The sequence below is a fragment of the Zophobas morio genome, unplaced genomic scaffold (assembly GCF_036711695.1).
Source record: "Zophobas morio isolate AGI-343-1 ecotype UQ-CSIRO unplaced genomic scaffold, CSIRO_AGI_Zmor_V1 ptg000004l, whole genome shotgun sequence".
Lineage (NCBI taxonomy): Eukaryota > Metazoa > Arthropoda > Insecta > Coleoptera > Tenebrionidae > Zophobas > Zophobas morio.
In genome coordinates, this window is record NW_026972109.1 from 10,709,998 (window position 1) to 10,728,776 (window position 18,779).

General features: G+C 35.7%; 1 protein-coding gene across 1 annotated transcript in view; it reads right to left on the bottom strand.

Moving 5' to 3' along the window:
* Window positions 1–2,203: 2,203 nt before the first annotated feature.
* LOC135135918 (synapsin) overlaps window positions 2,204–18,779 on the bottom strand; it is a 107,038-nt gene continuing 90,462 nt past the window's right edge. The window contains exons 9-11 of the mRNA XM_064065040.1: window positions 9,016–9,296; window positions 8,559–8,914; window positions 2,204–3,352 (exon numbers count right to left, since the gene is read on the bottom strand). Coding sequence (XP_063921110.1) covers window positions 3,180–3,352; window positions 8,559–8,914; window positions 9,016–9,296 — 810 coding nt within the window. The 3' untranslated portion in view covers window positions 2,204–3,179. The remainder of the gene's footprint in view (window positions 3,353–8,558; window positions 8,915–9,015; window positions 9,297–18,779) is intronic.

The window sequence follows — 18,779 nt, forward strand, 5'->3', positions numbered from 1 at the left end:
TTAAAAAAAAAATCAGAGGCCCTTCTACAATTTTTTAGCCCCAAATTCTTACTCAAGTGGTTCAAATTAGGGATAGGAGTGAGTAATTTTCAGACAAATCGAGGTATAATTATTTAGCCGAGATAGCTTGACTGGTCTAAATTTGAAAATTTTGACCGAAGTAGCTCCAGAAAAATTGTTTAAAAAGTAAAGATGGTTCATTCCATCTGAAATAAAGTTTGTAGACTAATTTTGCCCCGCTGAGTGCGTTTTTGGCATCGGTTGCGGAAAATTTTCACAATTTTACACGAAAGTCTCCTTTAATCAAAACTCAAAAAATCAAAATTGTGAGTTTCACGGTCCATAACTTTTGAACGGACAAAGAGAAAGTACAATATAACCTCAATAATCCGAATTAATTGCGAAAAAGATGTGCGATTTGTTCGGATTAGCGAATTTCCCCAAAACGGGGATTGAATAGATTGCTAAAAACGAACTTCAAGAAATAAACCTTAATTTTATTAAACAGAAATAAAGTTTTCTTAAGCAACAATAGATAATAGATGGATTATAAGAAATATTACTCCGCGACCCTAAATACGCTATATTTTTGGAATCAGCAGAATTTTTGGAAAATTTTTAGACGACTTTTTCAAAAATGAAATATTCCACTATGTATACCCTCCTTATGCAAAGGACTTGATTTTACTTTTTAAATTTGGAATTTGAAAACGTACAGCTAAAATTTATGCGAAGTTTACGGTAGGCGTTCTTATCAGTTGGGACCGGAGTTAAGGCCCGGGATTAAGGCACTCCAGGTACCAGCGTAACGAGATATAACCTTGGACCGGAGTTGATCGCCGCTTCAAACATTTTCCTAATGTTTATGGTGTAGCTGTTACTAGCATTGTTTTCAAAGTTCAACATATTTTTTTCGTATTTAAAGCTTTTTTTGGATCCAGTCAATTAAAATATTGTACTAGACTTATTTTGTTGAATCAATATTAACCCAAAATCATTGCTGTTAAAGTAAAACTTTAGACGTTACTACGCTCAAAAAACCCAGTGCCACCCTTGTGGCGGCACGAACTAATCCTAACTACATAAAACACAAACCGCAACAACAGTTACACTTTTTATCATGACCCAATTTCGCACTGAGTGAATTTTAATGTTGCCTTAACTCTCTTTATTTTCAGTTTAAAATGCCATTTATCGATCCTAGCTCCAACTCCAAAGAATACATTAGGAGCAGAACTTTTTTAACAAAATTTGACTCAACTCGAAACACCCCTGTATTAGATCTGCAATATTAAATAGCATTTCTTGATACGCGTAACCTCTAAACGAAAGCAACTCAAGCTGAAAGAGTAGCGCTCAAACCCTGAATAAAATATAACGGAAACACAGAAAAGCTCGAGGGGATCGGGCGAAATAACTTTTATTACGTTAAGCCTAAAAGCAAGCCAAAATATGTAATCTCGAGAGATGGGAGCAGATAAAAGTGGAAAAGGGTGATTGAGCGAACGTTGATCGACGTACTAATATCAAGGGTGAAGAGTTTTGTTCAAGTAAGTATGGTGTTCTACTAGTCGAAGTATTGTGATGTTTATGCCCTTGGATGAAAAAAAAAGGTTTTAACACAGGACCGAAAAAAAAAGACATAGTTATTGTGAAAGAAGTTTAGGACGCCATCTACCCTTGAGTAGCAACTACCAAGCGTGAAACATTGTAGGTTAAAGGCACCACTGAAACCACTGAAAGAAGGCGAATTAATAAAGTTCGAATGGCATGCGAAAACAGAATGTAGCGTTGTTTTGGCACGGTGAATAATAACTTGATTTTACTACCGCTCTATTAAAAAAGCAATAAAATCGAAAATGTCATAAAACGTCTCTTTTTAACCCCGTGCACATAAATTTTTTTCTCAATAATGTGCGACTTATTTTGAGACAATGCTCTGAATCATTTATTCCTGAAAGCCAAGTGATTGAAATTTATTTCTTGGCAATCGTCGATCTACAATGAGCTGGTCACAATAACGATAAGTGACATCATGTTGTTGATCTCCCCCCGTTGACGTCACAATGATTCAGATGATTGAAAAAGCGACAAAATAGTTCTAAGCGAAAGCACACCTGCACTACTGTGAATCATTTATTTAAAACTACCGCTCCTTTTTGCATAATTCGGAGGATCACGTCGACAAATGAAGAAAAATGGCAATTGTTGAGTTGTTTATTGTATTTCCATCGATATAACACTATACAATATGCCCGAACGTATTATTAAGCTGAGCTACTACACAACCTCGAGTTGTTGTCTCCAAAAAAACACACATAGTGGATATGCAAGTCAACACTGAGCGAACCTTACAAATAAGTCTGATATGATATATGAACGCGAACAGACTCTTATTAATGCTTCAACTCACGATAATGTAACGATAATGGTTTGAAAACATCGTAGCCAGCTACTGATATTATCAAAAAATTTGAAGGCTTATTAACAAACGTGGTACAGGAGACAACGTACTACTTAATCTAGACTACAGATCATGTAAAATCTAATTATTACAATGTAAGTCATACTCTTGAGGCTTATCTGGTGGATCGGTCCAGTGTGCGCAACCTCACCGTTCCCGATCGCAAAAGATAAACCCGAGAATCGTCTGCTATAAGCTAAAAATTCTACAAAGGCACGACGGGTTTTCTCGAAGAAGCTGGGACGCTGCGCACTTGGGGTTTCGGTTTCTGTGCGTTTGTAGAATTTTCGGGCTATGGCGAGTGCAACAATCCTCCGAAACGTTATTATAAACATTCGTTGCTCTAACAATCGATGAACAACCCACATTCTAACAATAAGTTGACGAAACGGTTACAGAGAGGAGTGCTGGAGCGGGATTACAATAATATTGTCATTTTACATTTGGTAAAAGTACTACAGAGAAGGGAAAGAGGATGTGTTCAATTAGCCCCTTAAGTATCTCACTCTATCCCATAACAAAACGTCTAGTAACGATTACACTGAGTAACTTATACATCCAATTTAACAACTAGGCTAAACATAACAAAAGGTACTTCCCACGAGTACCTGGCCCTAGGCAGTGGAGTAACACACCTTTTATGCAGGTATATTGCTTTGGCCTGTCTGGTTTTGTGATTCAAAAGCAAACAGTCGTTCTTTTTTAATTAACGAGGTTACATGTCGCCGAAGATGCCGGCGAATGTCTTTCTTAAGTTCTTCATTGTGTCTTCGGTGTCTTCGGTCGATGCTTGTTGTTGACTGCCTTGGCGCTGGAACGGTCGAGGTGGAGGATCTGGAAGACGGCCAGTGCTGGGTCCGCTGCTACTAACCGTGCTGGTCTGGGACGCTGAAGCAACCACATATTACACATTTACATATATGTACACAGTTTTTGTTTTAGTACTTGCACTCAACTCCTACTAAAAATAGACTTTGAAAAGTTGCAACCACATTCTTAATCAAAAATAAAGCGGAATATATTATGAAAATTTAACATATATAACATAAATATTTACAAGGCAATGTACTTATAATTCAGGGCACGTAGACCTACCTACATGTGATAAATGTCAGAACAAAATCTACAAAGCAAAAGTAAATATGGTGCTATCGAAAATGATCTTGATTAAAGTCACCTTTGCTTGAAATACTATTTGGTTATTTGTACATAAGACTGTTGACAGTTATAATTGGATTTGAAATAAAACAATCAACTAGTCACAACTCGTGGGTGAATTTTAAGGTGAGGCACTTTATAATAAATGAAGGTACACACACCGGATGTTCGAGAAACTTAGCTCACCCCCTATTTCCGCATTTGGTATTCAATTAGGCTGAAACTCAGTTTATGTAATATATCAAAGTGTTAGAGACGGTTGAGCTGGCAGCCAAGAGTCTGTCTTACTGCGTTCTAATTTTTTGACAGGGTTATTTTTATATATTTGGATTCAGAAAAATTGGAATGTCTTGGTGTAGTTTAATTTTGGAGTACTGTGTCGCAAAAAATAAAGATTCTTTCAAATATTGTGAATTTCTCATTGTAGTCTCTTAAAAAAAAATTAAAAATACGTTAGAACTAATAAAAATATATAAATAAATTTTACGAGGTTACAGCATTCGAAAATTAATAGAAATTTTGAACAAAAACAATTTTGGTCCCAAGAACTACTTTTAATACAAATGTAGGTCATTGCATTAAAAACATTATCCACAGTTATTTAGAGTTTACAGTTTCCTTTATAAAGCACAAAATTTAATGCTGTATTTCTTTTAACAATTTATATATACAGGGTGAGTCACTAAGTTCACGGTCCCTGATATATCACCAATTATTAAAAATAGAAAAAAAAGTCATAGGTTGAAGCTGTACGATCAGAAGTTCAGATGCCCTAAAATATTTTTACATATTCTCATTAGCATCTTCGTAGGCTTTATAATCGCAGTTTCTTTTTAAAATTCGGATGCGACGTTGCCACGTTATTCTAGTTTTCTTGAATTTTTTTAGCAATGAAAAGTTGTGGTCTCAATAAAATCACATTTTAATATACAGTGTGTTTATAAAAAATAATAAAACGTACAAATTTCGAACATTGATTTTTCAGTTTTTTCAGTCTTTTTCAAATAGGATATCCTGCATTTTATTACAGAATCTTATTCTATTTTCTGTCCTCCTTCTTTCACTATGTTGATGTGTCTCTTAAAAAAGGAAAAATCGATCAATAATGAACAACTTAAAATATAGAAATGGTTAACAAAAATCAGAAACAGAAAAAATGGAAAAAACTGAAATATCATATATCTTTTATAAACGCTCTATATTAAAACGTAGCTTTATTTAAGTGTATCTTTATTTATCTCTCCGTAAAAAAAAATTACAGAGGTTAATTAATCCTACTGCGATTTTTTTTGTGAAGCCTTACACTGCTAAGAAAATTCAAGATAATAAAAATAAAGTGTGATTTGATTAAAAAACTTAAGAAGAGGTAAATCAGTTTCACATTGAAATATAGGGTATTTCATTTCAAACGTTTAAGTTGTGTGTTACACCTTAAAAACAGAACACTCTGTATAGTTGAAAATAAAGTTATTATATAACTCTCAAATAACCGTACAACTTCAGTTTGTTTAGTGAGTCACCCTGTATATTAAAATTAAAACATAGTACCGTGGACAAAATTGACAATTCACTTTTTATTTATTCAACAAAATTAATAATTTTTTAAGAATACTCTATAAACAATTGTAAAAAATAATCTACAGATCCTACTCTATGTTCTGTAATCATTAAATCAATGTTATCGTGTGATTTTTTTAAATTTCTGTGCTAGTTGTCCATGACGCGTACGTAATTAGTGCAATTAAAACGGTTGATGGCGTCATGGCCAACTAGAACAGAAATTTAAAAAATCACTTGATAATTTCCGGCCATTATTAAAAACAATCGTTTCATAATTTCTGAAACAACCTGTAAAATTTACTGTCACTAATTTTGTTTTTTACGGTCATCCAGATAATCATGGCTACAGATTTCAAGCTATATTTACCTACAAAATTTTGAAATAACGTTTTCCTTTTTTGAAAGGGATGATTAATAATCTTAAAACGTGTGCAATTTTTACATTTTTTTCCAAAAACTTACATATAAGATTCAATTAGATTAATAAAACACAGAATATTTTTTGCACATTTTAGATAGGTTTTATCTTAGAGGCCAAAGTCAGTCTTATCTTAGCAGGCACTAGCCCCGCCCACCCACCCTCTGTATTCTTAGAGTGTAGCTCATTTGCCAAATTTAATCTTATCTTAGCAGGCACTAGTCCCGCCCACCCACCCTCTCTATTCTTAGAGTGTATCTCATTTGCCAAAGTTAATCTTATCTTAGCAGGTACTAGCCCCGCCCACCCACCCTCTCTATTCTTAGAGGGTATCTCGTTTGCCAAAATCGATTTCGTTCTAGCTGCTACTAGCCCCGCCCACCCACCCTCTGCTTCTTAGAGGATATGTCATTTGCCAAAATCAATTTTATCTTAACAGGTACTAACCCCGCCCACCCGCCCTCTCTTCTCTTTACAATATTTGTGATGACGTCATCAAATTTTAGCGTTCTTAAAATTTGAAGATCTAAAATTTTTGCAATAGTATGGGAAATTATCTTAAAAAATTGGTGAAAAAAAATTCTGAATCACATTTTTTAAGATATTAAACTTCAAATTTGAAGACTTACCTAATTTCGTAATTCTGATATGTTTTAATGTGAATTTAATTGTCAGTCTACAATGACATCTGTCTTAGTAATTATACCGGGTGTACTTTGTTAATTAACTTTTCATTTCTTGAATCAATTTCATTGTTTTTATTTCTTTGTTTGTTTGTGTGACATTTTGTAGATTAATTTATTATAAATGTTTTTTTTTAACTGAAATTTAAGACTTCAGTTGAACTGACGTCATCCACTTTTTAGTGGGGATTTTGATTGAACAATACTATACACTATACCGAGTGTCTGGAAAATGGCGGATTAACTCTTCAGTACGTTATATACGGGGGTTACAGGAGTCCCAAAATAATAATAAAAATAAAATTGGCAACACTGCACCTTTTTTAGGACAATAACCATGACAACCAGTAGTCATTATTCGTTGTGCATGATTATCAATAAAACGAGCTGTTATTTTTCATTAATAAATAAACAAAAAATCATTTAATAAGAAATTTATAAATTTTGTATACCTATACAAAAACAAAACCAACATAAGAAAAATCCATTAAAGCATAACCAACTAAATACTAGAGAAGATGTTCAAAATTCCTGTATATAAGTAAGCTCGTAATGTTTCCAAATTTTTATCATTTTTTGTAAAAGTTAGCTTGCTAAGATAAACCTGATTTTGGCAATGACGTACCCTCTAAGAAAAGAGAGGGTGGGTGGGCGGGGCTAGTAGCTGCCAAGATAAGATTGATTTTGGCAAATGAGATACACCCTAAGAGAAGAGAGGGCGGGTGGGCGGGGCTAGTACCTGTTAAGATAAAACTGATTTTGGCAAATGACATACCCTCTAAGAGAAGAGAGGGTGGGTAAGACTGACTTTGGTAAATGAGATCCCTCTAAGAAAATAAAGGGCGGGTGGGGGGGGTAAGTACCTGTTAAGATAAAACTGATTTTGGCAAATGAGGTACCCTCTAAGAAAAAGAGGGCGGGTGGGCGGGGCTAGTACCTGCTAAGATAAGACTGATTTCAGTAAATGACGTATCTTCAAAGAAATTTCATTAAATTATTATAAGAAACGACACTAGAGGCTACAAAGCACTTTCAAATTCATTCCAAACAGCAATAGCTAGAACCCCAGAAGGTTTTAAATTAAAAAAAAAATGGGGGTCTCAAAATTAACTAAAAAAACAGGTCAGCTTAGAATTTTCCAAAAACAAAGTCTCCCAAAATTGTTCTAAATAATCTACAAAAAAAATCTCCATGGGCTCCCAAAATAATACAGCATGGGTACCCAAGAGTCTCCCGAATTAAAAAAAACCCTGCGACACTCGAGACTTTTTCATATTCATAAAAAATAAAACACTAAAAGCTCAAAAGATTTTTTTCCGGTTCATCCAGCAACAAAACTTCAGATTCCTTTAAATTTATCCGAAAATAAAATATCAGGGGTCTAAAATTAATTGCGAACATTTTAAACGTAGGGTTTTGAAAACTTTGACAATTTTTGGTACGTCAAACATTTTTAGTTGCTTTTTTTTAATATTTTTCCCAGACTCACAAATTGTTATGAGCGTAGCGGAGGGTTAATCCGCTATTTTCCAGGCACTCGGTATAGTGGGGCATCTGGATCACATTTGACTTAGGCCTGAAATCCATTTAATTAGACATCCAGTTTAAAAAGAAATCAGAATTACGAACTAATTTCATCATTCTTCTTTCTAAATCACCCGATATAATTTATACATCGAAAATAGTAAGCAATATAAGTTTCATATTTACAAAATTTACAAAATTTCGCATGGATAATCGACCACTTCTAGAATTTACCAAATTAACGCCCAAATCAGTCACCATATTTTGTCTTGGTGTGTAAAACAACTTTATGATTACAATAATTACGATGAATTTATCTTACAAAGCCGCTGAAGTTATCTGCTGTCGGCATCACGTTGGCGTTACGGAAATTAATGCACTGCAGTACTAAAAATTTTAAAAGTCAATACTAATTTCAGGGTAATCACTCCGATATCAGGTTGCTCTTTTTCAACGTAATATCTGAAACGTGGGCACTAAAAAGGAGCAAATGTCAACATTCTAGGTGTGGCGGGCTTAGATTTCACTCAATCGAAGCCTCCTAAATCAAACATGAACTAAAAATATCAGTCTATTTCAAAACCTAAACTTTTTTTTGAGTACCACAAGCAAAGACGACGTAATTGTCACGATCAGAACGGTTCGTGTGTAAACTAACGTTCAAAATGTGACCAAATTTAGATGAGATCGTGATCGAATATATAAAGACAAATATAATTAACAATAAGTGTGATTTCACATATCCCCCTACCTTGACTGTCCCTCCTTCCTACACTCCCCAACGGCGGATGTTCCGAAGCACTCGGAGGCGGCGTCTCCGAGTGCGTCAGACTCGTCAAGCTCCCTAAAATCCCCCTCGGTCCAACCGGTGGCGGCACCGGCTCTTCGCTCGGGGGAGTTCTCGGTCTACAAATCGCTTGCATTCTCGCCACCACCAAATCGGCAATATGTCTTCTATCTTCCTCCTGGGAATCCCCGAGCAGAGTCAACGCGCTATCGTTAACTTCAATAATGAACTCTCTCCCGTCTTTCCCGACCACCACCTCCAAGGCGCAGATGTCTAGACCTCCGAAGAGATCAGAGACCTCGTCGATCCAAGTGCGGTACCTGTCACATTTACACAACTTCATGTGTTTGTACGAATGCTGGCGGAAGAACTCTTTGGAGCAAAGTTTTGAACGTTTACAAACAACATTAACCAACAGTACCTTTCCGGCATGGAAATCTGCTCCAGCATGGCCGACCCGGTGTTGGTCTTCCAGCATCCAGAGATGGACTTGCGCATGAAGGCTTTGTAGTTGGTGCCGACCTTCTGAACGTGGATGTCGTATTTGGAGTCTATGTAAGGTTCGACGGTGCAGTAAGTGTCGGCGACGGCCACCACGCTTGCCATGTCTTGGAAATCGTTGATGTTGTCCACTTTCACCTTACCCAGACCTCCGTGGGCGTGGCCGATTTTTAGCACTACTGGAAAGCGTGGAGCGGTTATCTGGAAACGAAAGGCGGGATGAGATTAGCGATGGCGCGAACACGATTGTTGTGGAATTTCTTTACGAGTTTTTCTTTAATTAAGGTTTAAATTGGTTAAGTAATCTGGGATGGATTCCGACGAAGCAATTAATTTTTTAGTTGGAGAAATTATGTCCCGCTTTGATCTCTGGAAGAGTTAACACGGTTTAATTGAAAATCGTTCCTCGTTGTTTATTGCGGCACAAGGGCGTGCGGTCCGTGGGAGCAAGGGAGGCGGTGTGTTATCGATGCTTAACACGAAACAGGAATTTTTTAATTAATTCCATAATGTGTTCGTGTCTCCGCTGTCCTAAGTGAACGATAAATGTTTATGTTATGGGTATTATCGCACGCAAAACTATTGTCGGTACCCAGAAGCTAGGGGTCTTAGACTGCTCCACCTCCACACTGTGAGTTTCCATAATCCCCAAATACTTTGATAGAATAAAGTGGACAATGATCAAAATTTCCTGGTTTGATTACAGAAACTTTTGAATTCGAAACGAAAGCTGTTTTCAACTTTATTTAAAAATATTAGGCTGCGTTTTTTCTTTCCATCCAAAAATGTGATGACGTCATCGTAAAATTTTTAAATGTGGGAAATGGCGTAATATCTGTTATACAGAAAAATAGATATATCCATTGTTTTGTACAGGGTGATTCACGAATAGTGTCCGTTTTAAAAATTGTGTTTATGCAACCCAAAATACTTGTTCACGGATTACTTATTAAATTATTCACTCGAATATTTTTTTATTATTGGAGTTATCTAATTTTGAGAAATGTCGTATCATAATTATTTGTTCTTCTGGATACTGGGAAAATGAACTAATAGAATTTTGGCTATAAAACAAGTAAAGCACTAATCGTAATTTTTTTGTTGTACTAATTGTTATAAGATTTATTTCTTATTTCAGAAGAGACAAATGAGAGAACGGGTGGGTGGGCGGGGCTAAGATTAGCTTTTTCTACAGAGTCTTATAAGCAAACAGTCGCCCCGCCCACCCATTATTTTCTTATTAGAGGGTATATCATTTACTAAAAACAATCTTATCTTAGCAAGTATTAGCAACACCCACCCGCCCTCTTCTTATTCTAACGACAAATTTTGTTCCTCTACAGTATGAGTTACACCTTTCATTCAGAGCCGATAAAATTAATCACTGAAATAGAGGCGGGTGGGTGGGCGGGGTTAATTATTTCAACCGAGAAGGTTAGACATTCTATAAAAAAGACATTTGGCGCCCTCGAGAAGGTTTTAGACAATTATAAAAAACAGTTGGGACCCCCGGGAAGGTTTCACATAAAAAAAGACATTTGGGGTTCCGAGAAGATTTCACATTTTTGAAAAAAGACTTTTGGCGCCCCTGACAATGATGTACGTTGTAAAAAAAATTTGGCGCCCCGGAGAAGGTTTTACATTTTTAAAAAAGGCAGTCGGGACCCCCGAGAAGGTTTTACATTAAAAAAAAAACAGTTAGGACCCCCGAGAAGGTTTCACATTGCAAAAAAAAATATTTGACACCCCCGAGAAGTTTTTACATTTTTGAAAAGGGTAGTTGGGAACCCCGAGACGGTTTCACATTTTTAAAAAAGGCAGTTGGGACCCCCGAGAAGGTTTTACATTTTAAAAAACAACAGTTGGGACCCCCGAGAAGGTTTTACATTTTAAAAAACAACAGTTGGGACCCCCGAGAAGGTTTCAGATTAAAAAAAGACATTTGGAGCCCCCCAGAAGGTTTTACAATAAAAAAAAAACAGTTACGAGCCCCGAGAAGGTTTCACATTCTAAAAAAAAAACATTTGGCACCCCTGAGAAGTTTTACATTTTTAAAAAAGACTGTTGGGACCCCTGAGAAAATTTTACATTTTTAAAAAAGACGGTTTGGACTCCCGAGACGGTTTCACATTCTCAAAAAAATTGGTCTAAAGTTGTTTCGACTGAACTTCCCTCGCTGCTGAAGTACAATGAAACATCCATATTTTCGAGTGTAGTTTTTTATTTACACAATTTTCCGATGACGTCATCAACATTTGTGCAACGACATGTTTATCAACTTGGATTGGTAAAGTGTAATACGAATAATAACAGTATTGTATTCCTAAAATTTTCTCGGAAAATGGAGTGAGCCGTTCCTGATTTAATCAATAAAATAAATTGATTCATTCATTAATTTTTTTTTAGCCACCTGTTTAAGCAAATCTAAAAAATATTAATGTAATGACAATCCACAAGTAAAAACTAGACTAAAGAGGTTGGGAAGTTTTGAATGGGGTAAAGAAGGGGACGAGGAGGGGGAATTTACCTGGATAGGTAAAAGAGGGGAATCGGTAATAGACTACGTAATAGTAAACGGATTAGCAGAAGAAGAGGTAGAAACATTCAAGATAGGAGAAAGAGTGGACTCCGATCACATGCCACTAGAAGTAAATGTGAGGGGCATAAGTAGAGGGAGCGGATGCTTAAGGAATGAAGTAGGAAAAGAGAAAAAGATATGGGTTTGGAATGAAAAAGGAATTGAGCATTATAAAAAAAAAATGTTGGAAGTGGAATTTAAAGAAAAAGGAACTGAAAAAAAAATGGAAGAATTAAAAAGAGAAATTGAAAAAGCAGCCATAAGAAAAGAAATTGTAACGAGAAATTTAGAAAAGAGAAACAAATGGTGGGATAGCAGATGCAGAGATTTAAAAACAGAAGCAATGAAATGTTTACGAAGGTGGAAAAAGGGGAACGGTATAAAAGAAGAGTACTGGCAAGCAAAAAATAATTATAGAAAACGATGCAAAGAAAAGAAAGAAGATATACAGCAAAAAGAGGAAGAAAAAATTAAAGCCATAAGAACTGAGCAAGGGGCATGGCAGTGTATAAATAAACAACGGAAGAACAAAATCACGATTAGTGAAAACATACCTGTAATACAGTGGAGGAAACATTTTATGGAACTAGTGAATGGAAAGGAAGAGAAAATGGTAGTGCAAGATAGTAAAACCGGGATTGGTGGTAGAGAAAGGGAGGTTGAGATTCGAGTAGAGGAAGTAGGAAAACAAGTAGGAAGACTGAAAAGAGGAAAAGCACCGGGGAGTGATGGGTTGGTAAACGAAGTGTGGATATTTGGGACGGATGGGATGATTGAAAGATTGAGCGAGTTAATGAATGATGTGTGGACGGGTAAAGGTTTTCCCAGTGAATGGAGAGTAGGGCAAATATGCCCAATTCATAAAAAGGGTAATAAAGAAAAAGTAGAGAATTATCGGGGAATAACTCTCCTAAATACGGCATATAAACTGTACGCAATGGTGTTAAATGAAAGGTTGGTGACAGAGATGAACGAAAAGAGTATATTACCGGAAAGTCAAGCGGGATTTAGAAGAGGTAGAGGGGCTATGCACAATGTATATATCCTGCATCATCTAATAGAAAAAGAGTTACTAAAGGAAGGAGGTCGGGTATATGCACTGTTTGTAGACCTAAAAGCCGCTTTTGATACGGTGGACAGAGAATGTTTGGGGGAATGCATGGAGAGAAGAGGACTGAGTGAAAGGTTAATTGTAGCAGCAAGAGAGATTTATAGAGAGACAGTGACTAGTGTGAGACTGGGAGGAATAGAAAGTGAAATGTTTTGGACGACGAAGGGATTGAGACAGGGATGCCCATTAAGTCCCAGTCTGTTTGCTTGTTACATAAGCGATATCGAGGAAATGTTTAGACGAGTACAAGCGGGAAGAATTGTGGTGGGAAGAGAAAAGGTATGGTGTTTGGCATTTGCAGATGATTTGGTAATATTGGCGAAGGATGAATGTGGAATGAATGAGATGAAAATAATCTGCAAAGATACTTTAAAAGAAAGAAACTGGAGGTGAATGTAGAAAAAACAAAAAGGATGGTGTTTAGAAAAAAAGGGAGAAAAGGGGAGGAAAAAGTATGGCGTTGGGAAGATCGAATCATAGACACACTAAAGGAGTTTAAATATTTAGGATTTAAGTTTACAACAACTAACACGGTAAAAGCACACATAAGAGAAAGAAGGGTCAAAGCAATGCATATAATGGGAATGGTGTGGAGTATAGGTGAGAGAATATTTGGACATGACGTAAGAAGAAGGATGAAAATGTTTGATAGTTTAGTTAGGAGTGTATTAATGTATGGAGTGGAGATATGGGGATGGAAGGAATATGCAGAGATGGAAGCAGTACAAGAAAAATATTTGAGGCGGATGTTAGGGCTACCGAAAGAGACGCCAGGCTATATAGTAAGAGAAGAATGTAAACGAGAGAAATTAAAAGTATACACTGGGAAAAGAGCTATAAAGTATGATGAAAGATTGAAAGAAAAAGAGGAATGTAGGATATTGTATGAAGGCTGGAAGGAAAAAAAAAGGAAGCAGGGAAAGAACATCACAAGGGTAGACAAGGATATTATGAAAGACTAGGATACGCATGGATGGAAATAGAGAGAAAGAGAGAAATGGGGGTGAGTATGAGAGAAGAGTTGTGTATGCGTGACAGAGACATAGATAAACAAGAGAGAAGAACGAGTATAAGTAAATCTAGGTACAATGCAGACTATAGAAAAATAATAACAGAAACGCGCGCGAAAGAAAAAATAATAATTGCGAGATTTAGGTGTGGAAATGAAGAAAGAAATAATAAGTTTTGGGTAAGCGAAGGTGAGAGAATGGGTAGGATTTGTGGAGAAGGGCGAGAGACGATAGAGCACATGCTGCATGACTGTGAGGAGAGCAAAGAAAGAGAGGAGAGTGTGACAGAGATATTGAATGAAGACGGAAGAGGGGTGAAATGGATGAAAGAAGTGGAGAGGACAAGAGTAAGGCTGGGGCAAGGGGGGATGGGGTAAAGGAAAAAAAATGAGTTATGGAGTTTATAAAATATATTTATTTGGTTTTTGTTAACAAAAAAATTGTAGTGTCAAGAATCTTTTAAGCCCGCAGGGTAAAAATAAACACTTACTATACTAACTATATAAGTAAAAACTAGACTATAGAATTTATTCGGCAAAATTTTGAGTTGACGTCATACATTTTTTGGGGGAAATACATAAACAGATAGATTTTGATTAACAATTTACCATGCTCACAATAACTTTAAAACGTCTTCAAGATTTCAAAGTGTTCAGTTTTGCAATTCTTTATTTATTAAATAAAATAAATTGACTATTCCATTAATTTTTTTGAGTGACCGTGTGTAGGCGAAGCCAAAAAATGAGGTTCTTAATTTGATCAATTACCTTAAAAATTGGTCGGAGGCTATAAGTATAATCCGATAAATCCAGCTCTTTAAAAAAATGATAAAATTTGATTTTACGATTTTCCTTTTGTGATAACTGCTGTAAAGTAAAAACCAGAAGAATATATAACACCCCTTGTCCTTCAGCACTAGGTTATAGTTATATAACAATATGTTCTGAATATTATAATTCTTATTCTATCATTATACATATTATACATAAAATTTATGATAACGTCATCAACATGGGTAATGCTAGTCACAGCACAAAAGAAAAGTAGTCACTGCTCACAGCGTATTACCATTGCAAGAAAAAAAAAAGTAAAAGGCCAAGTTCGACAGAGGGAGACTCGATAAAAAAATTGTTACACATCCTCTGGCGAGTCCCCTTAATGGCTTATGGTCTGTTTTCCTAATGTTATTCAAAATGTTAGTCTTGTAAACTAAAAGTAAGTTCAACTTTAAAAATATTAAGAAAGAAAATAATCTACAAATTAATATTTTCAAAACTGTAGACAAAAGACGTCCTACTTTTCCTGGTTTAGAGTTAGAACTGATTTCAATTGTAAATATGTATTATTGTGCACAGTTTTTAAACAAATTGCCGCAGTGGAAATTTCATCACAACATACAAATTCCTGTTAGGGATCTAATAAAAAATATTTTGACCCAGCAAGAATTTTACAGTGTAATGGAATTATTATTATTATCATATGTTGTACCATAATATTATTAAACCCTTGATCTCCAAAATTTAATGAAAGCTTTCAAATTCCCCACATCCTGTCGATTATATTTACGACTTTGAAATTTCCAAATCCTGAACTAAATCTATCGCAAAAGTTCTGAAAGCTCTAAATCTGTTCTCGCCGTATCAGCTGGCCACTTTGGCCGCGATTAAAATTTTGTCGAATCTAATTTCGAGGATCAACGCCGCCATAAATTATGTAAAAAGGGTTTATCGTCTACGTCCCCGACAATAATAACATTATCTCTCACAGATTACCAGCTCGCCATGACCATGAATTCCATCTATTCAAATTACCTAATAAAGAGATAAAAAATCGAGGCCGCACGAACCCCGTGGGCGTAAAAAAGATGCACTTTGCAATTTGCACACAGCATGGCTTCTGTTTACAATCTCTGCATTTATATTTAGAACGTTTCGGATCAGAAAAAATGTTATTTCAAGAATTTTTTCAATTAGTGGTTCGCTATTTTAAAACCGGCTTGACATTGAATTTAATATTAATATGCCGACGTGGAAATCTCGTATAAATTTTAATTGAATTGATTGGATCGATCGAGTGAGTGATAGGATGTCCTCGAGGAGTTTAGACCTAAATTGAGTTTTGAAATGGAAGTTTGCGCTAAGTTCCTCCGACAAGGATAGGGCGAAAATGGAACTAAATAATTTATATGGTCTGGGTTATGTTTTAGTTATGACAGTAGTGACGTGACCTGATTGAGTCTGCTCGCTATTTACATGTCCATCAAATATTAACTAGCTTTCCGAAAAATGCGGCGTAGTAATATTAAAACGGGCTTTTTTCGCTGTCAAAAATTACATAATTCACTTGGCAAAGCTGTAAAACCACAAAAATATAGTAACCTTGTAAATTAATTATTATTGAAAAAAGAAATATTTTGGCACTTTCTGACTGGCACTTTATAGTTAATTGGCTTGAATGTGAAGACTGTATAAATAAAACACAAACAGAAACGATTTTTACGCCAAATAACTTTTTTAAGCTTGGAGTTAATTATATTGAGACTGAACACCTGTATGGAAAAGCCTACGAATAATATTTATGGCCATTTTTACCGTTTCTTCTTAATTTATCCATAAATCAGTATCTTATTTTTTAATTTCCTTAATTTAAAAATTAAGCTTATTCCCGATCGTTAATTAGCTTAGCCAGACGGCCAGATATTCCACAGACATATTGCGTTTGCCAGCTTTATGACACCCTGAGGGTGTAATCTATCCCTCAGATGCCTCGCCCGGGCCCGATTTGCATACGAAAGTGCGGATAAGATGTATGAGAATGACGATGATGCCCGGAAATTTTAATGCACAAGAATTGTGTTATGACGAATGTGTGATGTAAACGGTGGATCTTTTCGTATTTCGTCATAAACTTACTAAAACCGTGTTGCAATTAATTTAGGTTTTGTGGAATTTTTTTTAATAACAATGCGGTCTTGTTTATTTACAAGATAAAACCAGTTGCCCTGAAATGATTAAAAACAGAATTAAAAGAACTACGTGGATATTACCATGTATGGGCGGAATTGTGTTACTGTGCGAATTGGCAGATTTGCGTAAATTTATAGGTTGTTGAAACGTTCTTGTGTGAATTGGTCGTTTGATACGAATGTGTTTTTTTATTTGGACTGGAAAAGTTGCAACGCTGTAGGTAATAATTAAAACTTTATTGATCGCGCATTTTATGATTTAATAATGGGTCGTTAAAAAAATGGCTGCGATTTATTAACTTTGTCGTAAAAAGGCTTCCATTTCTGTAAATGGTATCGATGTAGTGAGTAATCGTCACAGAATTTATACGCGCGAAAACTCTGTTTATTCGAAAATATTTTCCTTAATTGCACAATTGATGGCTTTGACGATCAATAAGCCGCTGTGACGTTGACTCCAACCAAGGATTTTGCTTTTTAAAATTAAAATTTTCATTTCAATCAAGTCTCGCCGTATTTGAATTCGGAATTGTAAGCTCGTTTAAATTGCAGGACGGGGGTGCTTTCAGATATTTAAACACAACTGCTGTAAAAATTCAAATATAAATATTTTTCCGTTTATTAATTACTCTGTGTTCATTTTTAAGCGCTCGCTTTAACGGCTGAGAAGTCACAAAGATGGATTTCAAACAAACAATTAGCATTTAAGTGCGACCTGAAACTTATATGTAAGTTCGTCCAAACGTACTTCCGGAGTCTGGATCTCCAGATTTACAAAACCGGAATCGGAACCGGATTAGGAAACAGAACTTCCGGACTTTGGATACTGGATCCGAGTCAGGAGTTTCAATCGGAACTGCGACTTAATTGGATTGATTCATCTAAAATTAGTTATTGATGAAATTCATTTTATTATTACAACTTGGAATAAAAACAATTATCTCCGAGTGGTTGAACTTCGGGGTTCCAGAACATAGAATTGTTTCTAGTGGATCGAACCGAAGATTTCTTTCATTATTTACAGTGCAATGGAGATTGTAGGCAGTTTTCTCCGGCGTACTACTAGAGGAACTACGCTGGAAATCTCTGGAGAATTGAACCGACGAGAGCCAATATAGAACACTGTAAGCGAAACGCGACCTGAAACTGGGTCCTCGGAAAGGGTTAGCTTTCAGTTTCGCATCGTGACTTAGAATAATCACTACCTGACAATTTGCTCAGTGCGAGAACACCAATGATTACAACATGTCCGTCTGCACTGAAAGAAAACTAAATTAACAATTAACACAGCTGGTTTATCAAGTCGAATTTGGCAAATAATAAATTAAAGAGATTGCATTTACGACATACTATAATTTCGTTGACCACCAGCGTCGTGAAAATTAGGTTGTCACTGTTCACGATAAAACGTGTTCGTTTTATAAAGCCGTAATTGCACAATGTCTACTTTGTATTTCGTTTTTTATCCAATATTTTTATGGATCAGTTGGTGGATCTTTACTAGAAACTAGAACTTGTCGAATTAATTAATCTTTGGTTTTAAATAGTCTCTACTTTCATTATGCAAACTCGTAATCGACCTTTACCTTGCAAAACTTGAAATCTTTATCGCATTCGAGCATGCTAATACAAAACAAACTGATTTATCCCAACTTTCCCACTTTCGGCGCATTTATAATTCAATTAATTTCCATTAACGCCGCTAACACGTAAACCTTCAACAAATCCAAATAAAGCCAGTTCGCTCCAGTTCAATTTTCGATTCCATAAACAACTCAAATTAGTAAAAACAAGTATTTCATCAAAATTTCCGTCTAGAACATAACGTGTCGATTCCATAATGAAAAAAGTGTTTTTCTAATTTACGATTCAAACAGGTGTGTCTTTTGTAATTTAAGCTTCTGAACAATCTCAATAATGCGAAATAAATAGATTTACATACGTAAGAATGACGAAGGTAAAGGTGGTCTGATACTCCCCATGAATTTAGATCGTTTTAATGGCGGCGTTTACGGGACAA